The 21,390-nt window shown below is 32.7% G+C and overlaps 1 protein-coding gene across 2 annotated transcripts in view; it reads left to right on the plus strand.

Moving 5' to 3' along the window:
• The window catches only part of USH2A (Usher syndrome 2A (autosomal recessive, mild)), an 813,932-nt gene that overhangs the window by 94,197 nt on the left and 698,345 nt on the right, over positions 1-21,390 (plus strand). For both annotated transcript variants that reach the window (XM_011987399.1, XM_011987398.1), the window contains 5 exons: positions 12,351-12,414; positions 14,403-14,697; positions 15,653-15,837; positions 16,340-16,561; positions 18,018-18,111. In XM_011987399.1, the coding sequence (XP_011842789.1) occupies positions 12,351-12,414; positions 14,403-14,697; positions 15,653-15,837; positions 16,340-16,561; positions 18,018-18,111 (860 nt within the window). The remainder of the gene's footprint in view (positions 1-12,350; positions 12,415-14,402; positions 14,698-15,652; positions 15,838-16,339; positions 16,562-18,017; positions 18,112-21,390) is intronic.

Genomic DNA, 21,390 nt, shown 5'->3' on the forward strand with positions numbered 1-21,390 from the left:
TTTAACAAGAGGGGGTGTTGAATTTTATTGAAGCCCTTTTCTACGTCTATTGAGATAATCATGTAATTTTTGTCATTGGTTATGTTTATGTGATAGATTACATTTACTGATTTGTGTATGTTGAACCACCCTTGCATCCCAGGGATGAAGCCAACTTTGTCGTGGTGGATAAGCTTTTTGATGTGCTGCTGGATTCAGTTTGTCAGTATTTTATTGAGGATTTTCTCATCAATGTTCATCAGGGATATTGGCCTGAAGTTTTCTTTTCTTGTCATGTTTCTGCCAGGTTTTTGGTATCGGAAGGATGCTGGCCTCATAAAATGAGTTAGGGAGGAATTCCTCCTTTCAATTGTTTGGAATAGTTTTGAAAGGAATGGTACAAGCTCCTCTTTGTACCTCTGGTAGAATTCAGCTGTGAATCTGTCTAGTCCAGTGCCTTTTTTGGTTGGTAGGCTATTAATTATTGCCTCAATTTCAGAACTCATTATTGATCTATTCAGGGATTTGACTTTTTCCCGGTTTAGTCTTGGGACGGTTTATGTATGCAAGAATTTATCAATTTCTTCTAGATTTTCTAGTTTATTTGCGTAGAGGTATTTATACTGCTCTCTGATGGTACTTTGTATTTCTGTGGGGTCAGTGGTGTTATCCCCTTAATCGTTTCTTATTGTGTCTATTTGATTCCTCTCTCTTTTCTTCTTTATTAGTCTAGCTAGCAGTCTATCAAATTTAAAAAATTAAAAAAATAAAAAATAAAATAAAAAATAAAAAAAAAAACAGCTCCTGGATTCATTGATTATTTGAAGGGTTTTTTGTGTCTCTCTCTCCTTAAGTTCTGCTCTAATCTTAGTTGTTTCCTGTCTTTTCCTAGATTTCTTTTATTTGTTTGCTCTTGCTTCTCTAGTTCTTTTAATTATGATGCTAGAGTGTCAATTTGAGATCTTTCTAGCTTTCTGATGTGGGCATTTAGTGCTATAAATTTCCCTCTTAACACTGCTTCAGCTGTGTTCCAGAGATTCTAGTATGTTGTTTCTTTGTTCTCATTAGTTTCAAAGAATTTCTTAATGTTTGCTTTAATTTCATTATTTACCCAGGAGTCGTTCAGGAGCAGGTTGTTCAATTTCCATGTAGTTGTGTGGTTTTGAGTGAGTTTTTTAATCTTAATTCTAGTTTGATTGCATTGTGGTCTGAGAAACTGTTATGATTTCAGTTCTTTTGCATTTGCTGAGGAGTGTTTACTAGTAACTTTTTAAAATATCAGTGATTTTTCCAGGTAATAGACATTTATGGGTTTGAAATTTCAAAGTATGTTTAAACAATTTTAAAGAATTCATTAACAGCCTCCTCCCACATTCTGCATATACATTTATCATTATCATGTGTGTTCTTATACTTTTATTATTAGATTGAAAAATATACAATTGCCATTCTTATAGATTAAAAATGATCAAACATTAGCTATTTCAAGTAGTTCAATATGTATCTCAAAATAATATAATATATGCTATTATCTTTATGATGTTAGTATTTAAGTGCTCATATATGTATACACACATATATAAAAATATATAGTATATCTTAACTTGCCTTTTTCATAAAATTTTTTTTGAGAATTACCCATTTTGATATTTTGCTCATTCTCTTTAGTTTCTCTATTAGTATTCCACTTTATAAAAAAAAAAGTATGGATTATGTATTTGTTTCCAAGTGGAGATTTAGCTTTTCTCTTTATATAACTTATAGAAGTTTGAAATTAATATTTCATATGTCTCCTTGTGTGCATTAGTGAGAATTTCCATAGAAAAAGCACTATGAAAGGTATCGTAGGCTTCTTACGTATTCTTATCTTCCACTTTGATATACTGCCAAACTGTTATCTAAAGTGGTTGAACCAATTTGCCTTCCCATGGCAACAGGTAAAAGACCCGTTTGCCTGTGTTATCAACACGTTTTGTTTTCCAACATTTTTGCCAAAATTATGAGTATAAAATATTCCCTTATTTTTACTTTAATTTTAATTTTAATTTCTTTAGTAACTGTTAAAATATTGAAACATGTGTTTATTTGGCATTTGAGTTTTCACCTCTGTGAATTGCTTGTTCTGGTATATCTTTTGTTAAATTTTCCATTGCATTATCTTTTCCTTGTCAGTAAAAGTTATGCTTATAATCTGCATTTTACATGTTTTAATTATATTGATTGTGAAACTATTTCCTCCAGTGGTTTGACTTTCAAAATTTTTTGTATTTTTGGTCTGTCACACAGGAGTTTTACATTTTAACATTGGCAAATATATCAGTTACTTTTTATGGTTCTTAAGAAATTCTTTTTATGTTGATATAATATATATAGCCTTCTATTTTTCCTGAAATTAATTTTTGTATAATGTGTTAGGTAGAGATTTAATTTTAACTTATCTTTATTGGCACATTCTTGTCCCACTGATTTTTATTGAACACACATTATTTCCTCGCTGATTTTTAAAGTCGCCTCTATTGTATCTCAAGCTCCAATTTGATAGTAGTGTGTTTAACATCTTGTCTCAGAGGTCAGTTTGATTAACTTCTTGCCAAAAGCTATAGCATTTGATTAACTTTTGATATCTTGCGGTGGATTCCTTCTTACTAGCCTTCTTCAGCTGTTCTCAAGTCTTACTCCTCCAAATGAATTTTAGGATCAGTTTATATGAAAATCTTTATTGGGATGTTTTATTGGAATTGAATTAAATTTATACAACAGCTCAGGGATAATTTATATTGTTATGCTGATTTATTTTCATCCATGATCATAGTATATCATTCTATTTATTTAGATATTCTTTTATGTCTTTTAATAAATTTCTATAAACAAAATACTCATGACTTATAATAAAAGGGATAAATATAAAATGTATTTCTAGGTATCTCAAGGTTTGGTGCTGTTGTAAATAGTATCTTTTATCAAATTGCATTTTATATTTATTGCTGATATACAGAAATATTATAAATTGTTATATATCATTCTTATTTCCAACACCATTTTGGAACACATTAATTCGAATATTTGACTATAGATTTATTTGAATTTTTGAGGTAGAAAACCATGTAATTTGAAATAATATATTTATATCATTCCAATTCTTATGGATTTTATGTCTTTTCTTTGTCTGATTGTGAGGTCTAGACATTCTGTTAACAATGTTGAAAAAAAACAGTGAGAGCAAGCATCCTCAACTTGTCATTACTTTAGTGGAAATGGCTTTAAGTTTTTTCCTTTACATAAGATGTTTGCCATATCATGTTAAAAAGTTTCCCACCTATTCCTAATTGTTTAGGGTTTTCTATTTGTATATGCTGTATTTTTCAAGAGGTGGCAGATTTAATTTGTTGAGATATAATTTTCATGCTTATGGTGACAAGTGAGATTAGTCCTGTGGTTTTCCTTTCTCTTATTGTCCTTGAGAACATGTTTTGGCTCTCCCATTTATGACCTGTTTTACCTTGGGAAATTTCTTAATATCTATATGCTTCAGTTGCCTCATCTTTAAAATTAGGATCAAAAGAATATCTTTCCATAGTGTTTTTATGAGGATTAAATAAAATAATATACATAAAGCACTCAGAACAGGGCCTGCTACTCAGTATGCAATAGTTATGAGCTGTCATTGTCATCATTAATATCAAGATGTTTAAAAACTTTTCCCCTAAAATACAGAAGGGTGAAGGGTACTTAGATGTATATCCTAAGTTCTGTCTCTGACTGCTATTTCTGGGCATTTCTTTGTTTTAATATTTCTGGTAGCTCTTACTTGTGACTGTGAATTGTAGACATTTGATGCCCACAGACTATTCAGTTCTTTCAACTTCTACCTTGTTCCTAAGGAAATCTGAATCAATTCATCAGGGTCTTTCCTAAAGAAATTTGTCAAGGTTATCCAATCCCATGCCACGATTATATTTCTTCTTGTATGATTGTGTTTTTGTTGTTTGTCAAAGAAATTTTTGCCCAAGTCAAGGTCACAGTTTCCCATAATTTTTTCTAGCTATATTATAGTTTTAGGTTAGTTCTATCATCCATATTGGGTTAAACTTTTACATAAGGTGCATGATACGGATTGAGGTACTTAAAAAAAATAAGTTATCTAATATTTCAGGACCATTCTTGGAAAGAAGAGCATTCTTTTTCCATTTAATTTTCTTTGCTACTTTGTTAAAATACAGCAGACCGTATATGATTTTATTATCAGCTTTTTCATTGCTACTGTGGTAGATATGCAATTGATTTTCATATATTGATATTGTACCTTGCAACTTTGCTGAACTCATTTATAATTCCTAATAGATTTTAGGAGATTTCTTAGAGTTTTCTATGTACAAGAGATAGTTTTACTTCTACTTTTTCAATATGGAAATATTTATTTCCTTAGCTTGCCTATTTGCCCTGTCTGGTAACTACAGAAAAATGTTGACTAGAAGTGGCAAAAGTGGACATTGTTATCTTGTTCATGATCTGAGGGAAAAAGAATTTTTTTCACCATTAAATATGATGTTAGCTGTTGGTTTTTCACAGATACCCTTTATTAGACAAGGAAGTAGCCTTCTTTTTTAGTTGGCTGCTTTTTAAAAATTTTATTATGAAATATTGAAGTTTGACAATGTATCTATTGAGATGATCAGGTGGTTTTTGTCTTTTATTTTTCCAAGTTTGTGTATTACTTAATTAATTTTTGAACATTGAACCAGCCTTGCATCCTTGTGATAATTCCACTTCCACATGATGTATAATCCTTTTTGTTAGTACTATATTTGGTTCACTAGAATTTTGTTGAAGACGTTTGCATCTGTATTCATAAGGCATATTGGCCTATAGTTTTCTTTTGATGTCTTTGATGTTTTTGGTATTAGGGTAATACTGGTTTCATAGAATAATTTGGAGAGTGTTTCTTCTTCTTATATTTTTTGGAAGGGCTTATGAAGTAATGGTGCTACTTCTTCTTTAAATGTTTGGTAGAATTTGCCAGTGAAGGTATCTGGTCCTAGGCTTTTCTTTGTGGAAATTTTTTTAAAAATTACTAATTTGATCTCTTTACGTGGTATAGATCTATTCAGATTGCTAATTTCTTCTTAAGTCAGTTTATATAGTTTGTCTGTTTCTTGGAATTTGTCTATTTTATCTAGGCTGTCTAATTTTTGTCATACAGTTGTTCATAGGATCCCTTATGATCCTTTTTTGTGTCTGCAAAGTCAGTTCTAATTTCCCTTTTTTTATTCAAGATTTTAATCATTTGAGTCTTCTCTTTTCTTGGCTACTCTAGTTGAATGTTTGTCAAATTTGTTGATAATTTCTAACTATCAACTTTTGTTGGTTTTCTTGTTGTTTTCTATTCTCTATTTTATTTGCCTCCTCCAAGTTTATAATTTCCATTCTTCTGCTAGCTTTAGGATGAGTTTGCTTTTCTTTTTCTAGTTTCTTAATGTAGAAGGTTAGGTTATTGATTTGATAAATTTCTCTTTAAATATAAGTGTTTACAGCTCTAAATACCGCTTTAAACGCTACTTAAATCCCATAAAGTGTGATACGTTGCATGTTCACTTCCATTAATCTGAAAGGGTTTTTAAATCTTTTTGTAATTTCTTCTCTTATAATTAGTTATTAGGAGTGGGTTAATTTTCACACATTTGTTACTTACAAATTTCCTCCTGTTAGTGAGTTCTCGTTTTTTCTATTGTGATCCAAGAATATACTTTGCATAATCTCAGTTATTTTAAATTTATTGAGACTTGTTTCATGGCTTAATAAATAATCTATCCTGGAGAATGTACCGCATGCACTTGAGAAGAGTTTTTATTCTGTTTTTGTTAGGTGGAGTGTTCTGTGGATGTCTGTTAAGTCCAATTGGTTTATAAAGTCATTCAGGTCTTCCATTTCTGTTTATATTCTGTGTAGTTACTCTCTCCATGACTGAAAGTAGGATATTGAAGTCTCCACTATTGTTGTTAATTGTGAATTTTTCTCTTTATATCTTTAAATTTGTCATTTTTACTGTTGTTAGACATATACATGATTATAATTGTTCTACTTTCCTGATGGATTGATATCTTAAAATATCCTTGTCTCTGCTAACAATTTTGTCTAAATTCTATTTTGTCTGATGTTAGCATAGGAGCTCAAGCCCTTTTTTGATTATTGTTTGCGTGGTGTATCTTTCTTTTCATTCTGTAACATTCAATCTATTTGTTTCCTCAAATATAGTGTTTGTCTCTGGCAGAACTCCTATAGGGGGTCATGTTTGTTTGTTTTTCCATTTTGTAAATATCTACTTTTTGATTGAAGTGCTTAAGCCATATACATTTAGCACAGTGACTGATAAGGTAGTTACAATGTCACTTTGCTGTTGGTTTTTTAAAATATGATTTATGTCTTCTAAGTTTCTCTATTCTTCTATCACTGTCTTCTTTGAGTTAAAAAGTTACTTTCTAGTGTATAATTTAATATCTTTGTCATTTATTCTACTATGTTTGTTGCCTAGGATGTTATCATTAGCATCTTAATTCATAAAAATCTAATTCAAATTAATACCAATTTAATTTTAAGAGTATACAAAATTTTACATCTATATAATTTTTTTCCCTCTGCTTTCTTTTGTGCTGTTATTGTCTATGGAGATTTTTATATTGGATGCCCATCAATACAGATATATAATTATTGCTTTATAAATTATAGTTATCTTTTAAAACAAATGTGAGAGAGAAAAAGAATTACAGTAAACATTCATTTATATTCTTTTTAAATATTTACCTATTTTATTACCTTTATAGGTACTCTTTATTTCTTCATTCAAATTACATTACTTTCTAATATCCTATCATATCAGCCAAAAGGACTTCTTTTGTTATATCTTGTAGAGCAAGTCTGATAGTGATAAAACCTCACAATATTTCTTTCTCTGGGAATGTCAATTTATCCTGCATTTTTGGAGAGTTTTGCTGGAAAAAAATAGTTTTTGGTGCATGGTTTTTTAGGACTTTAAATATGTCATTCCACTCCCTTCTGGATGCCATGGTTTCTTCACAAGAAATCTGTGGTTAATATTATTGAACATCCCATGTAGGAGATGGTCTTTTCTCACTTGCTGCTTTCAAGATTTTCTCTTTGTCTTTGTCTTTCAACAATTTGATTTTTAATGTGCTTAGGGTGTGGATCTCTTTGAATTTATCCCACTTGCAGATCATTGAGCTTCTTGGATGTATAGATTAATAGTTTTCTTCAAATTTGGGAAGTTTTTAGTAATTATATCTCTAAATATTCTTTCTGTCCTTTTACCTCCTTTCTGAAACTCCCATTATGCCTATGTTGGTACTTTTGATAGTGTCCCACAGCTTTCTGGGGCTCTGTTAATTTCTCAACATTCTTTCTCTTTCTATTGCTCACACTGAATAATCTCAATTGACCTGTATTCAAGTTTGCTAATTCTTCCTTCTGATCATTTAGATCTGCTAGTGAGCTCCTCTAGTGAATTTTTCAATTAAAAGTTTTCTATTTCTTTTTTCTCTTTTAAGGATTTGCAAAGCCCCTATGGACATGATGTTTCACGTCTTCTCCTTTTAATTATTTTGGATTGTTTGTTGTTTCTTCCGACTGTTGTTGCTGCCTGGGTCAACTGCAATGTTAAGCAGTTGCCACTGATTATTTTTAACAAATAATTGTTTTAAACAAATAGAGTAAATGCTGTTTCCAGTGGATGAACTCTGAGTCAATTCAAGCCTTACTAGTGGGACTTTCCATGGTACTTCCAGGCAGATCGAATAATGACAATCATCTGAGGATAGAGCTTTGAAACAACTCTACTCCCATTCTGATCCTCTAGTGGTAACTAGGTTGCTGATTTTTACCCTGATTGCAAACTGTTCATTTTCAATGCTCCCAGTGAGTGGCAGAGAGGAGTATGGGAATAGGAAAGCTAAGATGCCATAGAACATGTTGTTCTTATCAATATTCAGCCATTTAAAAAATAAAAACTCTCCACGTTGTTGCAAGTCTTTGGTTTATTTCCAGAATTCTCAATAAGTTGATATGATATTCTTTGCCAGTGTTCCCATTGCTTTTATGGCAGACAGAATCTGCCATTGTTTTCACTCTGCCATTGCTGATCTCCTTTTATTCGCTTCCTCAATGTCTTTTTTTAATAGTTTTTTAAAATAGTTTTCACCTACATACATTGCCATAACTTATTAGATTTATAACTAATGTTTCACATTTTCAGTGCTAATAAAAATAGTATTTAAAAGTTTTAATTTCCACTGGTTAATCACTAATATATAGAAATTAAATTATTATGTATTTAACTTCTATCAAACAAAATTAACCAATTCACTTGTTATTTCTAATAGCTTTTATGTACATTCATGGAAAATTTCTGATTAGACAATTATGCTATCTGCAAATAGAGAATTTCTTTCTTTCCTTCTGATTGTTGTGACATTTGTTTACTTAGCCTTATTGTCTGTTTTTACCCTGATTAAATGTTGGATTACTTAGTCAGTTTTCCCATTTTACTAACTTTGTTGTGCCACCCAGTTGTAATGCATAACAACTTCTCTCCAGTCATCACCTGTCTATTTTCTGACTAGACAACTATGAGGTCTTTCTTGTATGAGTCATGTCTATTTCCTTGATCAATTTATATAATTTAGACATATCTTTGCTATATGAATATTTTTCAAAGAAGAATTTTTATGGAATGTTTATTCCAATGAATATCTGTTGTTAAAACATTGGCAGGTAGCAAAGGAATAAGTAATATTTATTTCTATGACCGTCCTTGAAATATTTGATAGCATTCTCACCTCAAATCGTAATTCTCCTATTTGGGATGGATGATTCACATTAACTCCAGGTCTTTAGAAAGCTTGCTGTAACTCTTATTTAAGAAGAATTCCTTCAAATACGAATTCTTTAGCAATGGATATGATTGCAAACTCCAAAATTTAAAACTAAAATGGTTTTTAAAGGTTATAAAACCCAGCCCCTTTATTTTATAGATAATAAAATAGATTTCATTATTCCTCTGCAGCAGAGCTTCCCTTTAGCTATTATTAAAATGTAGGGAGTGAATTCTAATTTATCAGCATTGAAAGGTACACCTCCACTTCTAATACCCGGTCTGACTGCCAACATTTTTCACACATATGACTGTAATATCCACCTAACTGGCCTCTTGGTTTCTGCTCTTGTCTTCCTATATTCTAGTCTCAGAACTTTTGAATAATCCTGAGATCACATCACTCCTCTTCTTGAAACCCTCCAATGGTTTCCCATTTTACTCAGACTAGAAATCAAATTTCTTACAATAGGCTAGAAGACTTTGTATGTATAACAATTTGTACCTCCATCCTCCCTCTTCCCCAGCCAGCTACTTGTCTGACCTAACCTTCTAATAACCTCCCCTCTTTTATTCTGCTCTAGGATGCTAGCTCCTTGCACCTCCTCTAACATGCCAAGCATACTGATTTAGAGGCCTATCTGCTTATTAATGCCTGCCTGGAACATTTTGCCCCTAGATATACGTATGACTCATTCCCATTCTCCTGTCAATGCCACATTCTCAATGAGGCCTCTCTTGAACATAATATCCCCACTAAAATCCAGCCATGCTTTCCAACCTGCTCTAATCCTTCTGTTTTTCATAAAATATATAGCATTCCAATATACTATATGAATTACTCATTGATTATGTTTATCTACGTGAATGCAAGCTCCATAAAAGCAAGGGTATTTTGTTGTTGTTGTTAACTGATTGTACCTTTGGCACTCGTGAAAGTGTCTGGCACGTTATAGGCTTCCAATAAATATTTGTGAATGAATCAATACGTAAAAGAATGAAGCTACCCTGACATTTAAAGCCATGGTTCAGGCTTTAGCAACATCACAGTGTTCATCAGTTTTGCTCTCTTTCAGTTATAGTAAGTCTTTCAAAATTATGAATGGCTAGCCCCTGTTTGTTATGATCTGGGTTCTTTGAGATAAAACATTTCCCTAAAGGTTCTATATAAAACATTTTAGACAATATTTTATCCTGAGAAAGCAAATTGGATAACAGGAAATACAGGTAATTTTTTTTTCTCCTTGATAGCTCATTATGTTGACAAAAATAGAAAATGAAGACTGTCAGTTTTCTAGGACTGCCATGCAAAAGTACCGCAATCGGGGTGACTTCTCCCAGAAAGAGAATGCCTAGGACTATAGGGGGACGCAGAAAGTTCCCCACAGGGAGTATTTCAAAGCTGAAACATTAAGGGCTGTATGAGGCAGTAAAATTGGAAGCAGAGGCAAAATTGCAACCTTAGGACTAAGAGAGCTTGAAGGTTGTGGGGCATTAAAAATTCATGCTGTAGATTAGCAGTGTGGGGTGTAAAGGATACTAGGAGAGGAAGAACTGAGCATGGTTAGGGATAGGTGAAGGTAAAGAACAAGCAGAACACAGGCCCAGCTTCCTTTATTCTTGGCAGACAATACTATCTCTTACCTCAGAAAGAAAATTTACTCTATAAGGAGTGACTTTCCTATTTGTCTTTCCTACTCCCCGAACAAAAACATAGGCACATAATGGCTTTGCTGTATTTGCATTTATTCTTCTCATCTTTCTTCTAAGAATGACATGTCCATCTTTCTACCATTCCCTACTTTGTTTAACTTCAGATCCTGTATCTAAGTCAATTGATCATAAATCATGTTGCCTGGATGGCCAATTAACTGAAAGAATATTTTACCATGTTTTCTTATTTCTTGCAACTAATTATAATTTTTAGAACAATCTGTTTTGGAAATCTTGTAAAGATTTCTGCAAAATTTTAGTAGATTTTGCTTTGTGTTTGTAACACCACTTGGAAGAACAATTCTTTGCACTTGTGCCAGTTGCCTGTTTTAGGACAGATAAAGTAGAGAAACTCTCCCTATAGGAAAGTCAGAGCAGGAAGCTGCCTAGAGCACATCTTCTTGTGGGCCTCAGCTCATGGGGTGTGTGGAAGATTGAGACTAATGGGTAGAAAGGGAGAGCCTATACGTGAATTTTTCTTAGAATATATCAATAGAGAATATACTAATGAAGAAATATTTTTATATATATAATATTTTGATTATTTTCTCAAATATATTATTTAGTATAAATACAACATGTAAATATATGAATATACACAAATATATGCATACACACACTCACACACAGACACATACTTTTAGGCTCCTGAGTCTCACACTTTGCTTGTGAGTTTCTTTCTGATTCTGAGATCACTATCTCAGACTATTTTGTGTGCTAATTCTCCTCTCCATGTTTTATTCATCAGCCATATCCTCACTCTGTCCCAGTTTCCTCCAAGCAACCACCAAGGAGCAGCAGAAAACATAAATCAAACATTCTTTAAAACTTTATCAAGACAGAGCAAAAACTGAATAGTTAAAATAAAAAACACAATGGGAAGATGATCATTTGATGAATTAAAATTCCTCCAATTTTTAAAAAAACTATTGAAATAAACAATTATTGAAATAAATTTTGTTATTGAAAATATAACAAAAAACTGAGAGTTGGTAGTTTTTCTACTTTATTCTGTCCCTACTCTCTTGGGCTTATTTGTCTTAGTAAGTTCTGAATAAATATTTGCCAAACAAATAAAATAATACCATGTGGATTAAGGTTGATAGCTACATTTGCCTTGAAAGGTCACCTAATTCAAAGTAGATTGGTCTTTGAACCTGGTTTTCTTAGGAGAATTTTCCTGAGGCAATACAATTCTGAGAGTGAACTATGATACTATTGATATATGTGAATGACACAGAATCCACAAGTAGGAAGTCTTCGATGAGTCCTTGTTTGGAGATTTTCTAGAACAGACATTAATTTAACTTTAGAGAGAACCCAAACAGATAGCCTGAAGCTTGGAACTAGAACAGGCGGGATGTGAGAGTTAGAAATCTTCCTTTTGGCATTGCAAATACTTTGGAAATCGCAATCGGAAGCAGATGACAATCAAATTTAGGGCTGATGAGATAATATATTTATGGATTTATAAACTAGAGAGAAATCTGACTTGGGAAGGGACTTCTGGTGAAAACCATGAGTTTGATCAATAAATAAGTTGACCAAAGTGTTCACTTTGACTTAAGTCCTACAATGTTCATGGAGATAACTATGATTATTTTTGTTATTCATGTGGAATTAGCAAACTAAAGACAGATCTGTAAATGTTTCTAAGGGCAGTGACATAAATATCTTTCTAACCTTAACATCTTCAAAGGAATATCACTTAAATACTTGTCAGATATTGCTTGGTAAACAGAGACTTCTTAGATTATGTACGTGTATGTATTTGCAGGTTTAGAGCAGTTTGTCGGAAGAATGCAAGATTTTCGATTATACCAAGTGGCACTTACAAACAGGTAAGCAGCTGCTGCATTGTAAACTTTGAGAACCGTAAGGATAAATGCTGAATTCACTTAAATAAGAATACCATGTAGATTATACCATTTTTTATCTTTATAGCATTTGGCAAACTTCACCTAATTAATGTTTACAGTGTTTGCTTTGGCTTAGTCTATGGTTGTTATTCACTAGTGCTACTCTTGGGGAACTCCTTGTAATATGAAAGTGATCACATTTTTTCCTAAGGATTTTCTGTAAGAAAACTTGATATTTGAAAATTTTATAAAATTTGTGATACATTGTTTAAATTTTCTATATGAAGTAGTTTCTATTAATAATAATTGAGAAACTTCTATATCTGCCTTTTAAAATTGGTTTGTTGACTTTATACCTACTAGAGAATGTAGAACAATAAACATGATTAATTATTTTGATATATGGGAAATTCTCAAGAGACTGGTCTATTAGACTTGGAGACAAGAAGAATGAGCATTTGAAGTATTGTGATATATTTTTCTATTTTCAGTGAACAAATAATTATATAGACTCAGGCTAGCTTTAATGTTATTTCCTTATCTTGAGAGTAGATAGGAAATCTTTCTTAGGGCCTCTTAAAGGCACACAGAATTTTTAAAAATTTAAGTGAAATTCTGCTTAGGATGCCTTTGAACTTTCTTCTTCAGCTTATGATATCATGGTATAATAGTATATTGTTGTATGGATGAGTTGATCTTATTTATTTCTATTAAAAATCAAAAAGAAGAATGTTCATTCTTATTTCTTCAAGGCAGATGTAAATTAGTGTGGTGGGTTTCCAAATGAGAAGACTAGCCCTTGTAAATTTAGAAGCATTGCTTTGCTGTGGCTCTTAGTCCATGGCAGATCATTAACAATATAAACATTCTTTCTTACCAGTCTATATAATCAAGGTATGCCTCAATAAAGGGTGACATAGCCCTGGAACACAGTGTTAGGTGTATTTACTGCCAACAGCCTTACTATATTTTAGATCACCTTTGTCTAAAATGCTGAAGGCCAAGGTTGTCGTAATTCTTTGGGAATAAAGTTTTTCCTTGGGAGTGAAAGATTTTATACTAGATTCTATACTGGTGGCTTTTGGTCCCATTCAAAACTTGATATCAGTTGAAAAGTATTGATGAGATTTAAAGAAGGTATGACTTCATGTGATTTAATGAATGGAAAAGCTGCCTGACTCTTTCATTACTCCACTGGGGTCTGAGAGGAAAAGCCTGGTTTCTCTGGTAAGACCTTGGTTACTAATTTTGGCCTACCTGAAATGTCTGGGAAGGTGCTATGTGGAAGAATGCCTATAAATAGAATGACTAATTCTGGTCTAGAGCAAGTATATTGCCCTTAATGGAAAAATTAAATATATCTACCTGGAATTGGCATTCTTCTTTGACTGTTGGCAGCCGCCATATGATCTGAAGCCATTGAAGCATTACAGGATGTCAGGATCTGTACTGATGAGTCACAGGAAACCACTGACAAATGGCCTTGGCCTCAGTCCTTCACTTAAAACAGAAGCAGATAAGATGATACTTGCTTTCATACCTCTTTCCCATGGATGAACTGAAAACATTATCTATAACTCTCATTATTTTCCGTATATTATTGTTCACTCTCAGTAGTTAGTTTAGCAACCTAAGTAAATGTGACCTTTCTATTTTATCACAAATAGACACAGTAAAATATTGTGGTATTTATTTAAGTATCTTAATAATCAGACAAGGGCATATGCATGCTTCTTGATATAAATAAAAAGTTAATATTAAAATGTGCTGGTTTTGATATACATTTATGATAATGAATTTGTTTATTTGGCCAAAGATAAGCTGTATTTTATGTTTCATGCATAGAATTATTAAAGCTAAATGGATACTCATGAAAGCACTAAACGAGTGACATTCATTTGTAGCACCTCTTAGAAGTTCTATTACTGTTAAGCTCTTTGTCCTTACAGTCTCCCTCTTGACTCCCACAGAGAGATTCTGGAAGTTTTTTCTGGAGATCTTCTCAGATTGCATGCCCAATCACATTGCCGTTGCCCTGGCAGCCACCCGCGGGTCCACCCTTTGGCACAGCGGTACTGCATTCCTAACGATGCAGGAGACACAGCTGATAATAGAGTGTCACGGTTGAATCCTGAAGCCCATCCTCTCTCTTTTGTCAATGATAATGATGTTGGGACTTCATGGGTTTCAAATGTGTTTACAAACGTTACACAACTTAATCAAGGAGTGACTATTTCAGTTGACTTGGAAAATGGACAGTATCAGGTAATTAGAAACAATAAGGTGTACATTAATTTCCTGTGGTTTTTACAACAAATGCCCACAAACTTCATGTCTTAAAACAACAGAAATGTATTCCCTAACAGTTCTGGACACCAGAAATATGAAACCAACATGTTGGCAGGGCTACACTCCCTTCAAAGGTTCCAGAGGGGGATCTCTCCTTGCCATTTGCAACTCTTGGTGGCCCTTGGTGTTACTTGACTTGTGGCACCACAACTTCAATCTCTGCCTCCATTTTCACATGGTGTCCTTCCTTGTTTCTCTGTGAGCATCAATTATCCCTTTTCTTTATCTTGTATAAGGCCCACCCTATTAAACCCAGGATGATCTAATATTGACATCCTTAATTATACTGCAAAGACCCTATTTACAAATAAAGTCACGTTTACTGGTTTGGACAGTAGTACTTGGACATATCTATTTGGGAACACAATTCAACCCACTAAAAGGTGAAAACTGAACTAGGCAATTGAACATTACCTCAAAGTAGTGTATTATAATGTATACAATAAAAATATCTAAAAGACAACATATAGGGCCTTATGTTTGAGATTTGTATCAAAATGATATTTATGAAATGTTGAAACTAAGTTCTTTTTATTAAGTAGCAAAAAGTAATACAAACTAAGGTCCTTTTTCTAAATTACTTAAGAAGACTATATATATGACATTTATTTCATAGATGTAATGTTCTTGTTTATGTCTTTATTTGCATGTTGATTTATAAAATCCTTGAGCAAATGAACAGATATACAATTATAGAATGTGCTGCTTTTACCATAGGGCTATGAAGTTTCTGGGTGTCTAATACATATTTGATCATTATAATAATGACAAAGCGAGCCAATATATACGAATCTAACATTTCCATGGTTTCATACATACTGATGAGTTACACTTAAAACTTTAATTACATTAATTAACTTTCCATTTTCAGGTGTTTTATATTATCATTCAGTTCTTTAGTCCACAACCAACGGAAATAAGGATTCAAAGGAAGAAGGAAAACAACTTAGATTGGGAGGACTGGCAATATTTTGCCAGAAATTGTGGTGCTTTTGGAATGAAAAACAATGGAGATTTGGAGAAACCTGATTCTGTCAACTGTCTTCAGCTTTCCAAGTATGAATATTTTTAAACAATTAATTTAATAGACTGATTGGTTAAATTAGTCTTAATTTAAGACTGATTGGTTACATTAGTCATAATGTACAAGTAAGCTAGCTCTCTAGACTGGTAGAGACTTCCCTTCACCACCAGCTTCCTTGAGGCAGATTCTCCTAAGTCTTATCCCTAAAATGGGTTTGAAACTATCTTTAAAGTTCTTGTAAAATACATTAGAGTGACTCTTATTTCAATCTCACTGGTGTTTCACAATCTGATTTTCAGATTGTTTAGCAAGTTATCTATGTTAATGGAATTTTCATTATGTTTTCAAGGAATTGTTTTAGTGTGGCTTTCAATTATAATCCTGTATTGTTTGCATGTGAAATGTATGGCATATACTTTTACTAGAAAGAATAAGCTTTTATTGATGCTGTGTAGTAATTTCTCAACATTTTGATTTCTGTTTTGCCAAAAATGTGAATAGATTTTCATGACATCGAATTTCTTTCATTAACAGTTTTACTCCATATTCCCGTGGCAATGTCACATTTAGCATCCTGACACCTGGACCAAATTATCGTCCTGGATACAATGACTTCTATAATACCCCATCTCTTCAAGAGTTCGTAAAAGCCACGCAAATAAGGTTTCATTTTCATGGGCAGTACTATACAACTGAGACTGCTGTCAACTTCAGACACAGATATTATGCAGTGGACGAAATCACCATTAGTGGGAGGTATTATTATGAATTTTGTTCTCAACAAGGTTTTTGTCATACTTATTGTCTTAACAGCACATTAAGATTTCAGAGCAAGCCAGATTTCAAGCTTTACATTTTGAAATGATTTCACACGCTAAGATTTTAGGAGAAGATCTGTGTATGAGTCTTTTCTCTATATAACATTGTTGAGTGTGTTTGAGTTTGTGTGTGTGTGTGTGTATGAATTGATTTTCAAAAGTTGTTGCTTTTAGAAGCTATGACACTCTGAATCTGACTTAGAAATGATTTATCCAATATTTTACTTGATTTGTTCTGGAATATAATTTTCAAATATTCTCGAAAGCAAAGAGTTGGAGCTGGATTTGGAGTTTTAACTATACTACCAGAGAGTTTTTAAGTACAGATCTTGGTCTACCTGAGTTCATAGTGCACAGTTCCATGGGGAATACTTGTTTTTCTTTAGTGGAAAGAGCTGATGTGCCCTAAGTAGTTTATAAATGTCTGATCATAATTGAGAACATGACTCATGATATTTAAAAAGAAATGATAGCTGCAAACCTAGGCAGCATACTGTCTAATATAGAAATGTACATATAGACTATATTTAGAATGGGTTGTTCTAGAGGAACGATAGGCCTTGTGAATAAAATATGTCTTCAAAAGCATACCAAAATACCAGTATAGAAGCATTGTTTGTTTGCTAAGTCATAGCATAATGAACAAAGCAATACTATTAAATATTCATCATCTAACTTTGGAAAAAAAGAACAAAAAATTTGAAATACGTTAACTGCATTCTGCAGTTTGTCAACTTTATATTCTTTTTTTTTTTTTTTTCTTTGACAGGGTTTTGCTCTGTCAGCCAGGCTGGCATGCAATGGCATAATCATGGCTCACTGCAACCTCAACTTCTGGGCCTCAAGTGATCCTCTCATCTTAGCCTTCCAAGTAACTGGGACTACAGGCATGTGCCACAATGCCCAGCTGATTTTTTTTTTTTCACTTTTTGTAGAGACATGGCTTTGCCATGTTGCTCAGGCTGGTCTCAAACTCCCAACCTCAAGTGATCTACCCGCCTCAGTCTCCCAACGTGCTAAGACTACAGGCGTGAGCCACCATGCCCAGCCTGAACTTTATATTCTTAACTGTATTTTAAATAGTTTAGTAAATGCCTTCCCTTTGTACATGGTTGGTATAGATACAAAAAATTCCATTCCCCTTTAAAGGTTGGCTTGAACATTATCTTTACAATACAGTGGTTTGGATATTGGTGACAGTTCTTCTGATATTTCCAGATAAATTAAAAACTTGTACAGATATCCACACGATTAAGGAGGAACTGATTTTGTATCAATTAAATATACAAAAATCTTCCCTGTTGAATTCACACAATGTGTATAGGCCTAGGACCTTAAATACATTCACAGTTGAGTTAGTGTTCCTTAGGAGTGTGTGATGCTCATGTTTGCAGATGTCAGTGCCATGGTCATGCCGATAACTGCGACACAACAAGCCAGCCATATAGATGTCTCTGCTCCCAAGAGAGCTTCACTGAAGGACTTCATGTGAGTTCTATTTTATGCGTGGAAATCTTAAACAAAAAATTGGAGAGATGGCGACTATAAATTCTATGAACTTAATTTTGGCCTAACAAATGAAAATAAATTTAAAAACTGATATGAACTTAAAGCATCAATTATTGCAGAGTTTTTGTAAAGAAAAATAACAGCCATGAATTAAGTTGAAATTGTATTTTTAAAAAATAATTTCAACCAGAGAAATGACAACTGAAACCAAACGCTAAGGTTTCTTCTTTATCTTTTGTTTTTCTTTCTTTGTTTCATCAGCATTATCATATTTTTAAAACAATTTTTAATGTATCTGGATAGCATGGCACTAAACAAAAAATAGTTTGATTCTTACTAAAGGGTATTTATACAAATGTATCAATAAACAAGAAAAGCATCTTTAGATGCAGAACAATTTTTATGTATTTATGTGAATCAAGGTTCATTTATTGCTAATATCAGGCATTTTAATTAATTGAAAATCGGTATTAAAATGATTTATGAGTTATGTTACTGTAGTTTTCTGTGATGGTCAGGGGAATTCCACAGTTGATGTGGAATTTTAGCTTCATCTTTAGGGGAAAGAGGTAAGTGGAAATAAAATCAAGAAACATTTGTTGGTAGGAATATCTAGCAACAACATCAGAAATAGCTGATATGAAAGAGGGTTCAGCAGCAGTAACAATTATACCAATAATGACAGTAGATAATATAGACTCTTCAGTAAATATGTTTGAGACAACTGGCTGCTAGTTTGCAAGAAAATAAAGTTAGAGTTCTACCTGATGGTATGTACAAGAATGTATGTGGCTTAAACTATTAGTGAAAAATAACTATAAATATATTAAAATAAAGATTAGAAGAATACTTACATATCTTAAGTTGAGGGCTTTTATTAGATAAGCAAACGAAATACAAACAGAAACAAACATCTGGAGCTATGAAGGAAATTAATGACACATTCTGTTACATAAACATTTAAAATTCTACACAGTGCAAGGGTTAGCATAAATGTAATATAGTGACAAATGATGGCTTGATAGGAAATGTTTATATCATATTAACAGATAAACAGTTAAGATTCCTAATACACAAGCATTTACAAAATACTAAGAAAAATATAACAGTCTGATAAAAATGAGCAAAGAGATGAACAAGCAATTTACAAATGAACAAATTATACTTTTAATGAACACATAAAAGGTTACCCAACCTCAGTTTTAATCAAATTCAACAATTGTTTTTAATATTTCAAATTAGTAGGAAATATAAAGATTGGTAACACTTAGTACTTGTGAGAATATAACCTTTAACACATCACTGATATGATTGTCAATTGATGCAATAGTTTCGGGGACAATTTGTCCACCTCTGCTAAAATTAAATTTTCAAATATAGTGAACTACATTATATAATTGCTGTCATTCTAAAAAGCAGTTTTTCAATGACAAGTGTATGGAATGGTGTATTAGTCTGTTTGCATTGCTATACAGGAAGACCTGAGACTGGGTAAATAGTAAAGAAAAGATATTATTTGGCTCGTGGTACTCCTGGCTATACAAGCATGGTGCCAGCATCTGCTTGGTTTCTGGTGAGGCCTCAGAAAGCTTACAATCATGGCAGAAGGCAAAGCCAGAAGCCAGGCTCTTTTAAACAGCCTTGTCTAAACAGTCATGAACTAACAGAGTGAGATCTCACTGCTGAAGGGAGGGCACTTCATGAAGGATTCACCTCCATGACCCAAACACCTCCCACCAGGCTCACCTCCAACACTGGGGATCACATTTCAACATGAAATTTGGAGGGGACAAACATGCAAACTATATCAAATGCTTATATTTCTATCATTTTTGTTACATAAATATAGGCTTAAATGTTAGTGCATTTTAGCTTTTCAGATGGTAGCACTGTCTCATACACTCATGTATGACTTGTAAACATCTCTGCCTCTTGGACCTTGCCCTACACTTGTGTTTTAGTTAAGTTACTTCACTTCTCTGTGCAGTTATTTTAGGATATTATAAAGCATCTTGCTTTTTAAAAAACCATCTGTAAAGGTTTTGGCAAACTCCATTTCTGTCTTCTGATTCTTACTCTGTTCTAATTTGCTTTTGACTGTAACATTAGTGAGAATAGTTCAATGGCAAGAACATTATCTATAATGCAGACTTTCTCTGGCACATTTAAAATGTGGTCCCACTCCTCAGTTTCAACTCAGAGTCTTTGATTTAGTTACGGCCTACTTTCTTTCTTTCTATGTGCTCAGACCAAAATTTCCATGTTCTAATTTAGATATCCTTTTGAATTAATTTTCTAGATCACTGCTTTATATACATGTAGTCCTCATCATTAGTCAATACTTGTGTTAAAAGAAGAAATATTTTATGGTTTTCTTTTGGATTTCCAAAGTCTAGAGTCTTTGCATTTGATTTGATTAGTATATTATGAGAAAAAATCTTTTAGAAGAACTAATTTTAATATGCTTGATTGTATGGCTTATCATATTGTCACAGAAATGAAATTAATTGGATTAACTTGATTGATTCACTCTTTACTGGGCCAAAATTGTGTGTTTGAATTTTTGCAAATTTTATTTGTTCAATTTTAAAGTTAAAGTAACATTTATTTTATTTTTCTACTGTCTCCTTTTGGTCCCTTAAGATGGACACTTACTTCCTTATAATCAGTGATTTGTTTCATTAACCTTGTCCTCTCCTCCACAAAGCCACAAATACCCCAATTAAAAAACACTTTGGGATGAATTCAGTAGGGCACCTTGAACTGAATATATCTAGTATTTGCAAACTACAGTTTGACTAATACCTTCATATGATATGTTCTCTTCTGAACTTCTCTTGCTTTCTGTTGACTAGTCAGTTGGTGTTAGTCTCTCTCATTTGCTTTTGATGTCCTGTCTTGTTTTTTCTTTCTCTCTCTATAATTGCTCACAGTTAAGTGTTCGATATTTTCTGATTCTTGGATGATTTCATGCTTCCTCTTAAAAATAGAGCCATTAAATGAATGAAGGCTCATAATTGGTTTCAGAAGTCAAGTTGGGATTTTCAGACTTGGTCTCAGGTGGTGACTGTTGGATTATGAACTAGTGAAATAATTAACTATAATTTGGATTGAGAATACATTTTAATGCTTCTTATTTAGACATTAAGTACCTTTTGAAAACAAAAATGAAAAAGTAGACTTTTTGTTATTTTCCTCCTTGACATATTTTGATAATTTATGAATTTAGCCATAAATTTTAAAAAGCAACAAATATAA

This window comes from Mandrillus leucophaeus, unplaced genomic scaffold (genome assembly GCF_000951045.1).
Source record: "Mandrillus leucophaeus isolate KB7577 unplaced genomic scaffold, Mleu.le_1.0 Scaffold309, whole genome shotgun sequence".
NCBI lineage: Eukaryota > Metazoa > Chordata > Mammalia > Primates > Cercopithecidae > Mandrillus > Mandrillus leucophaeus.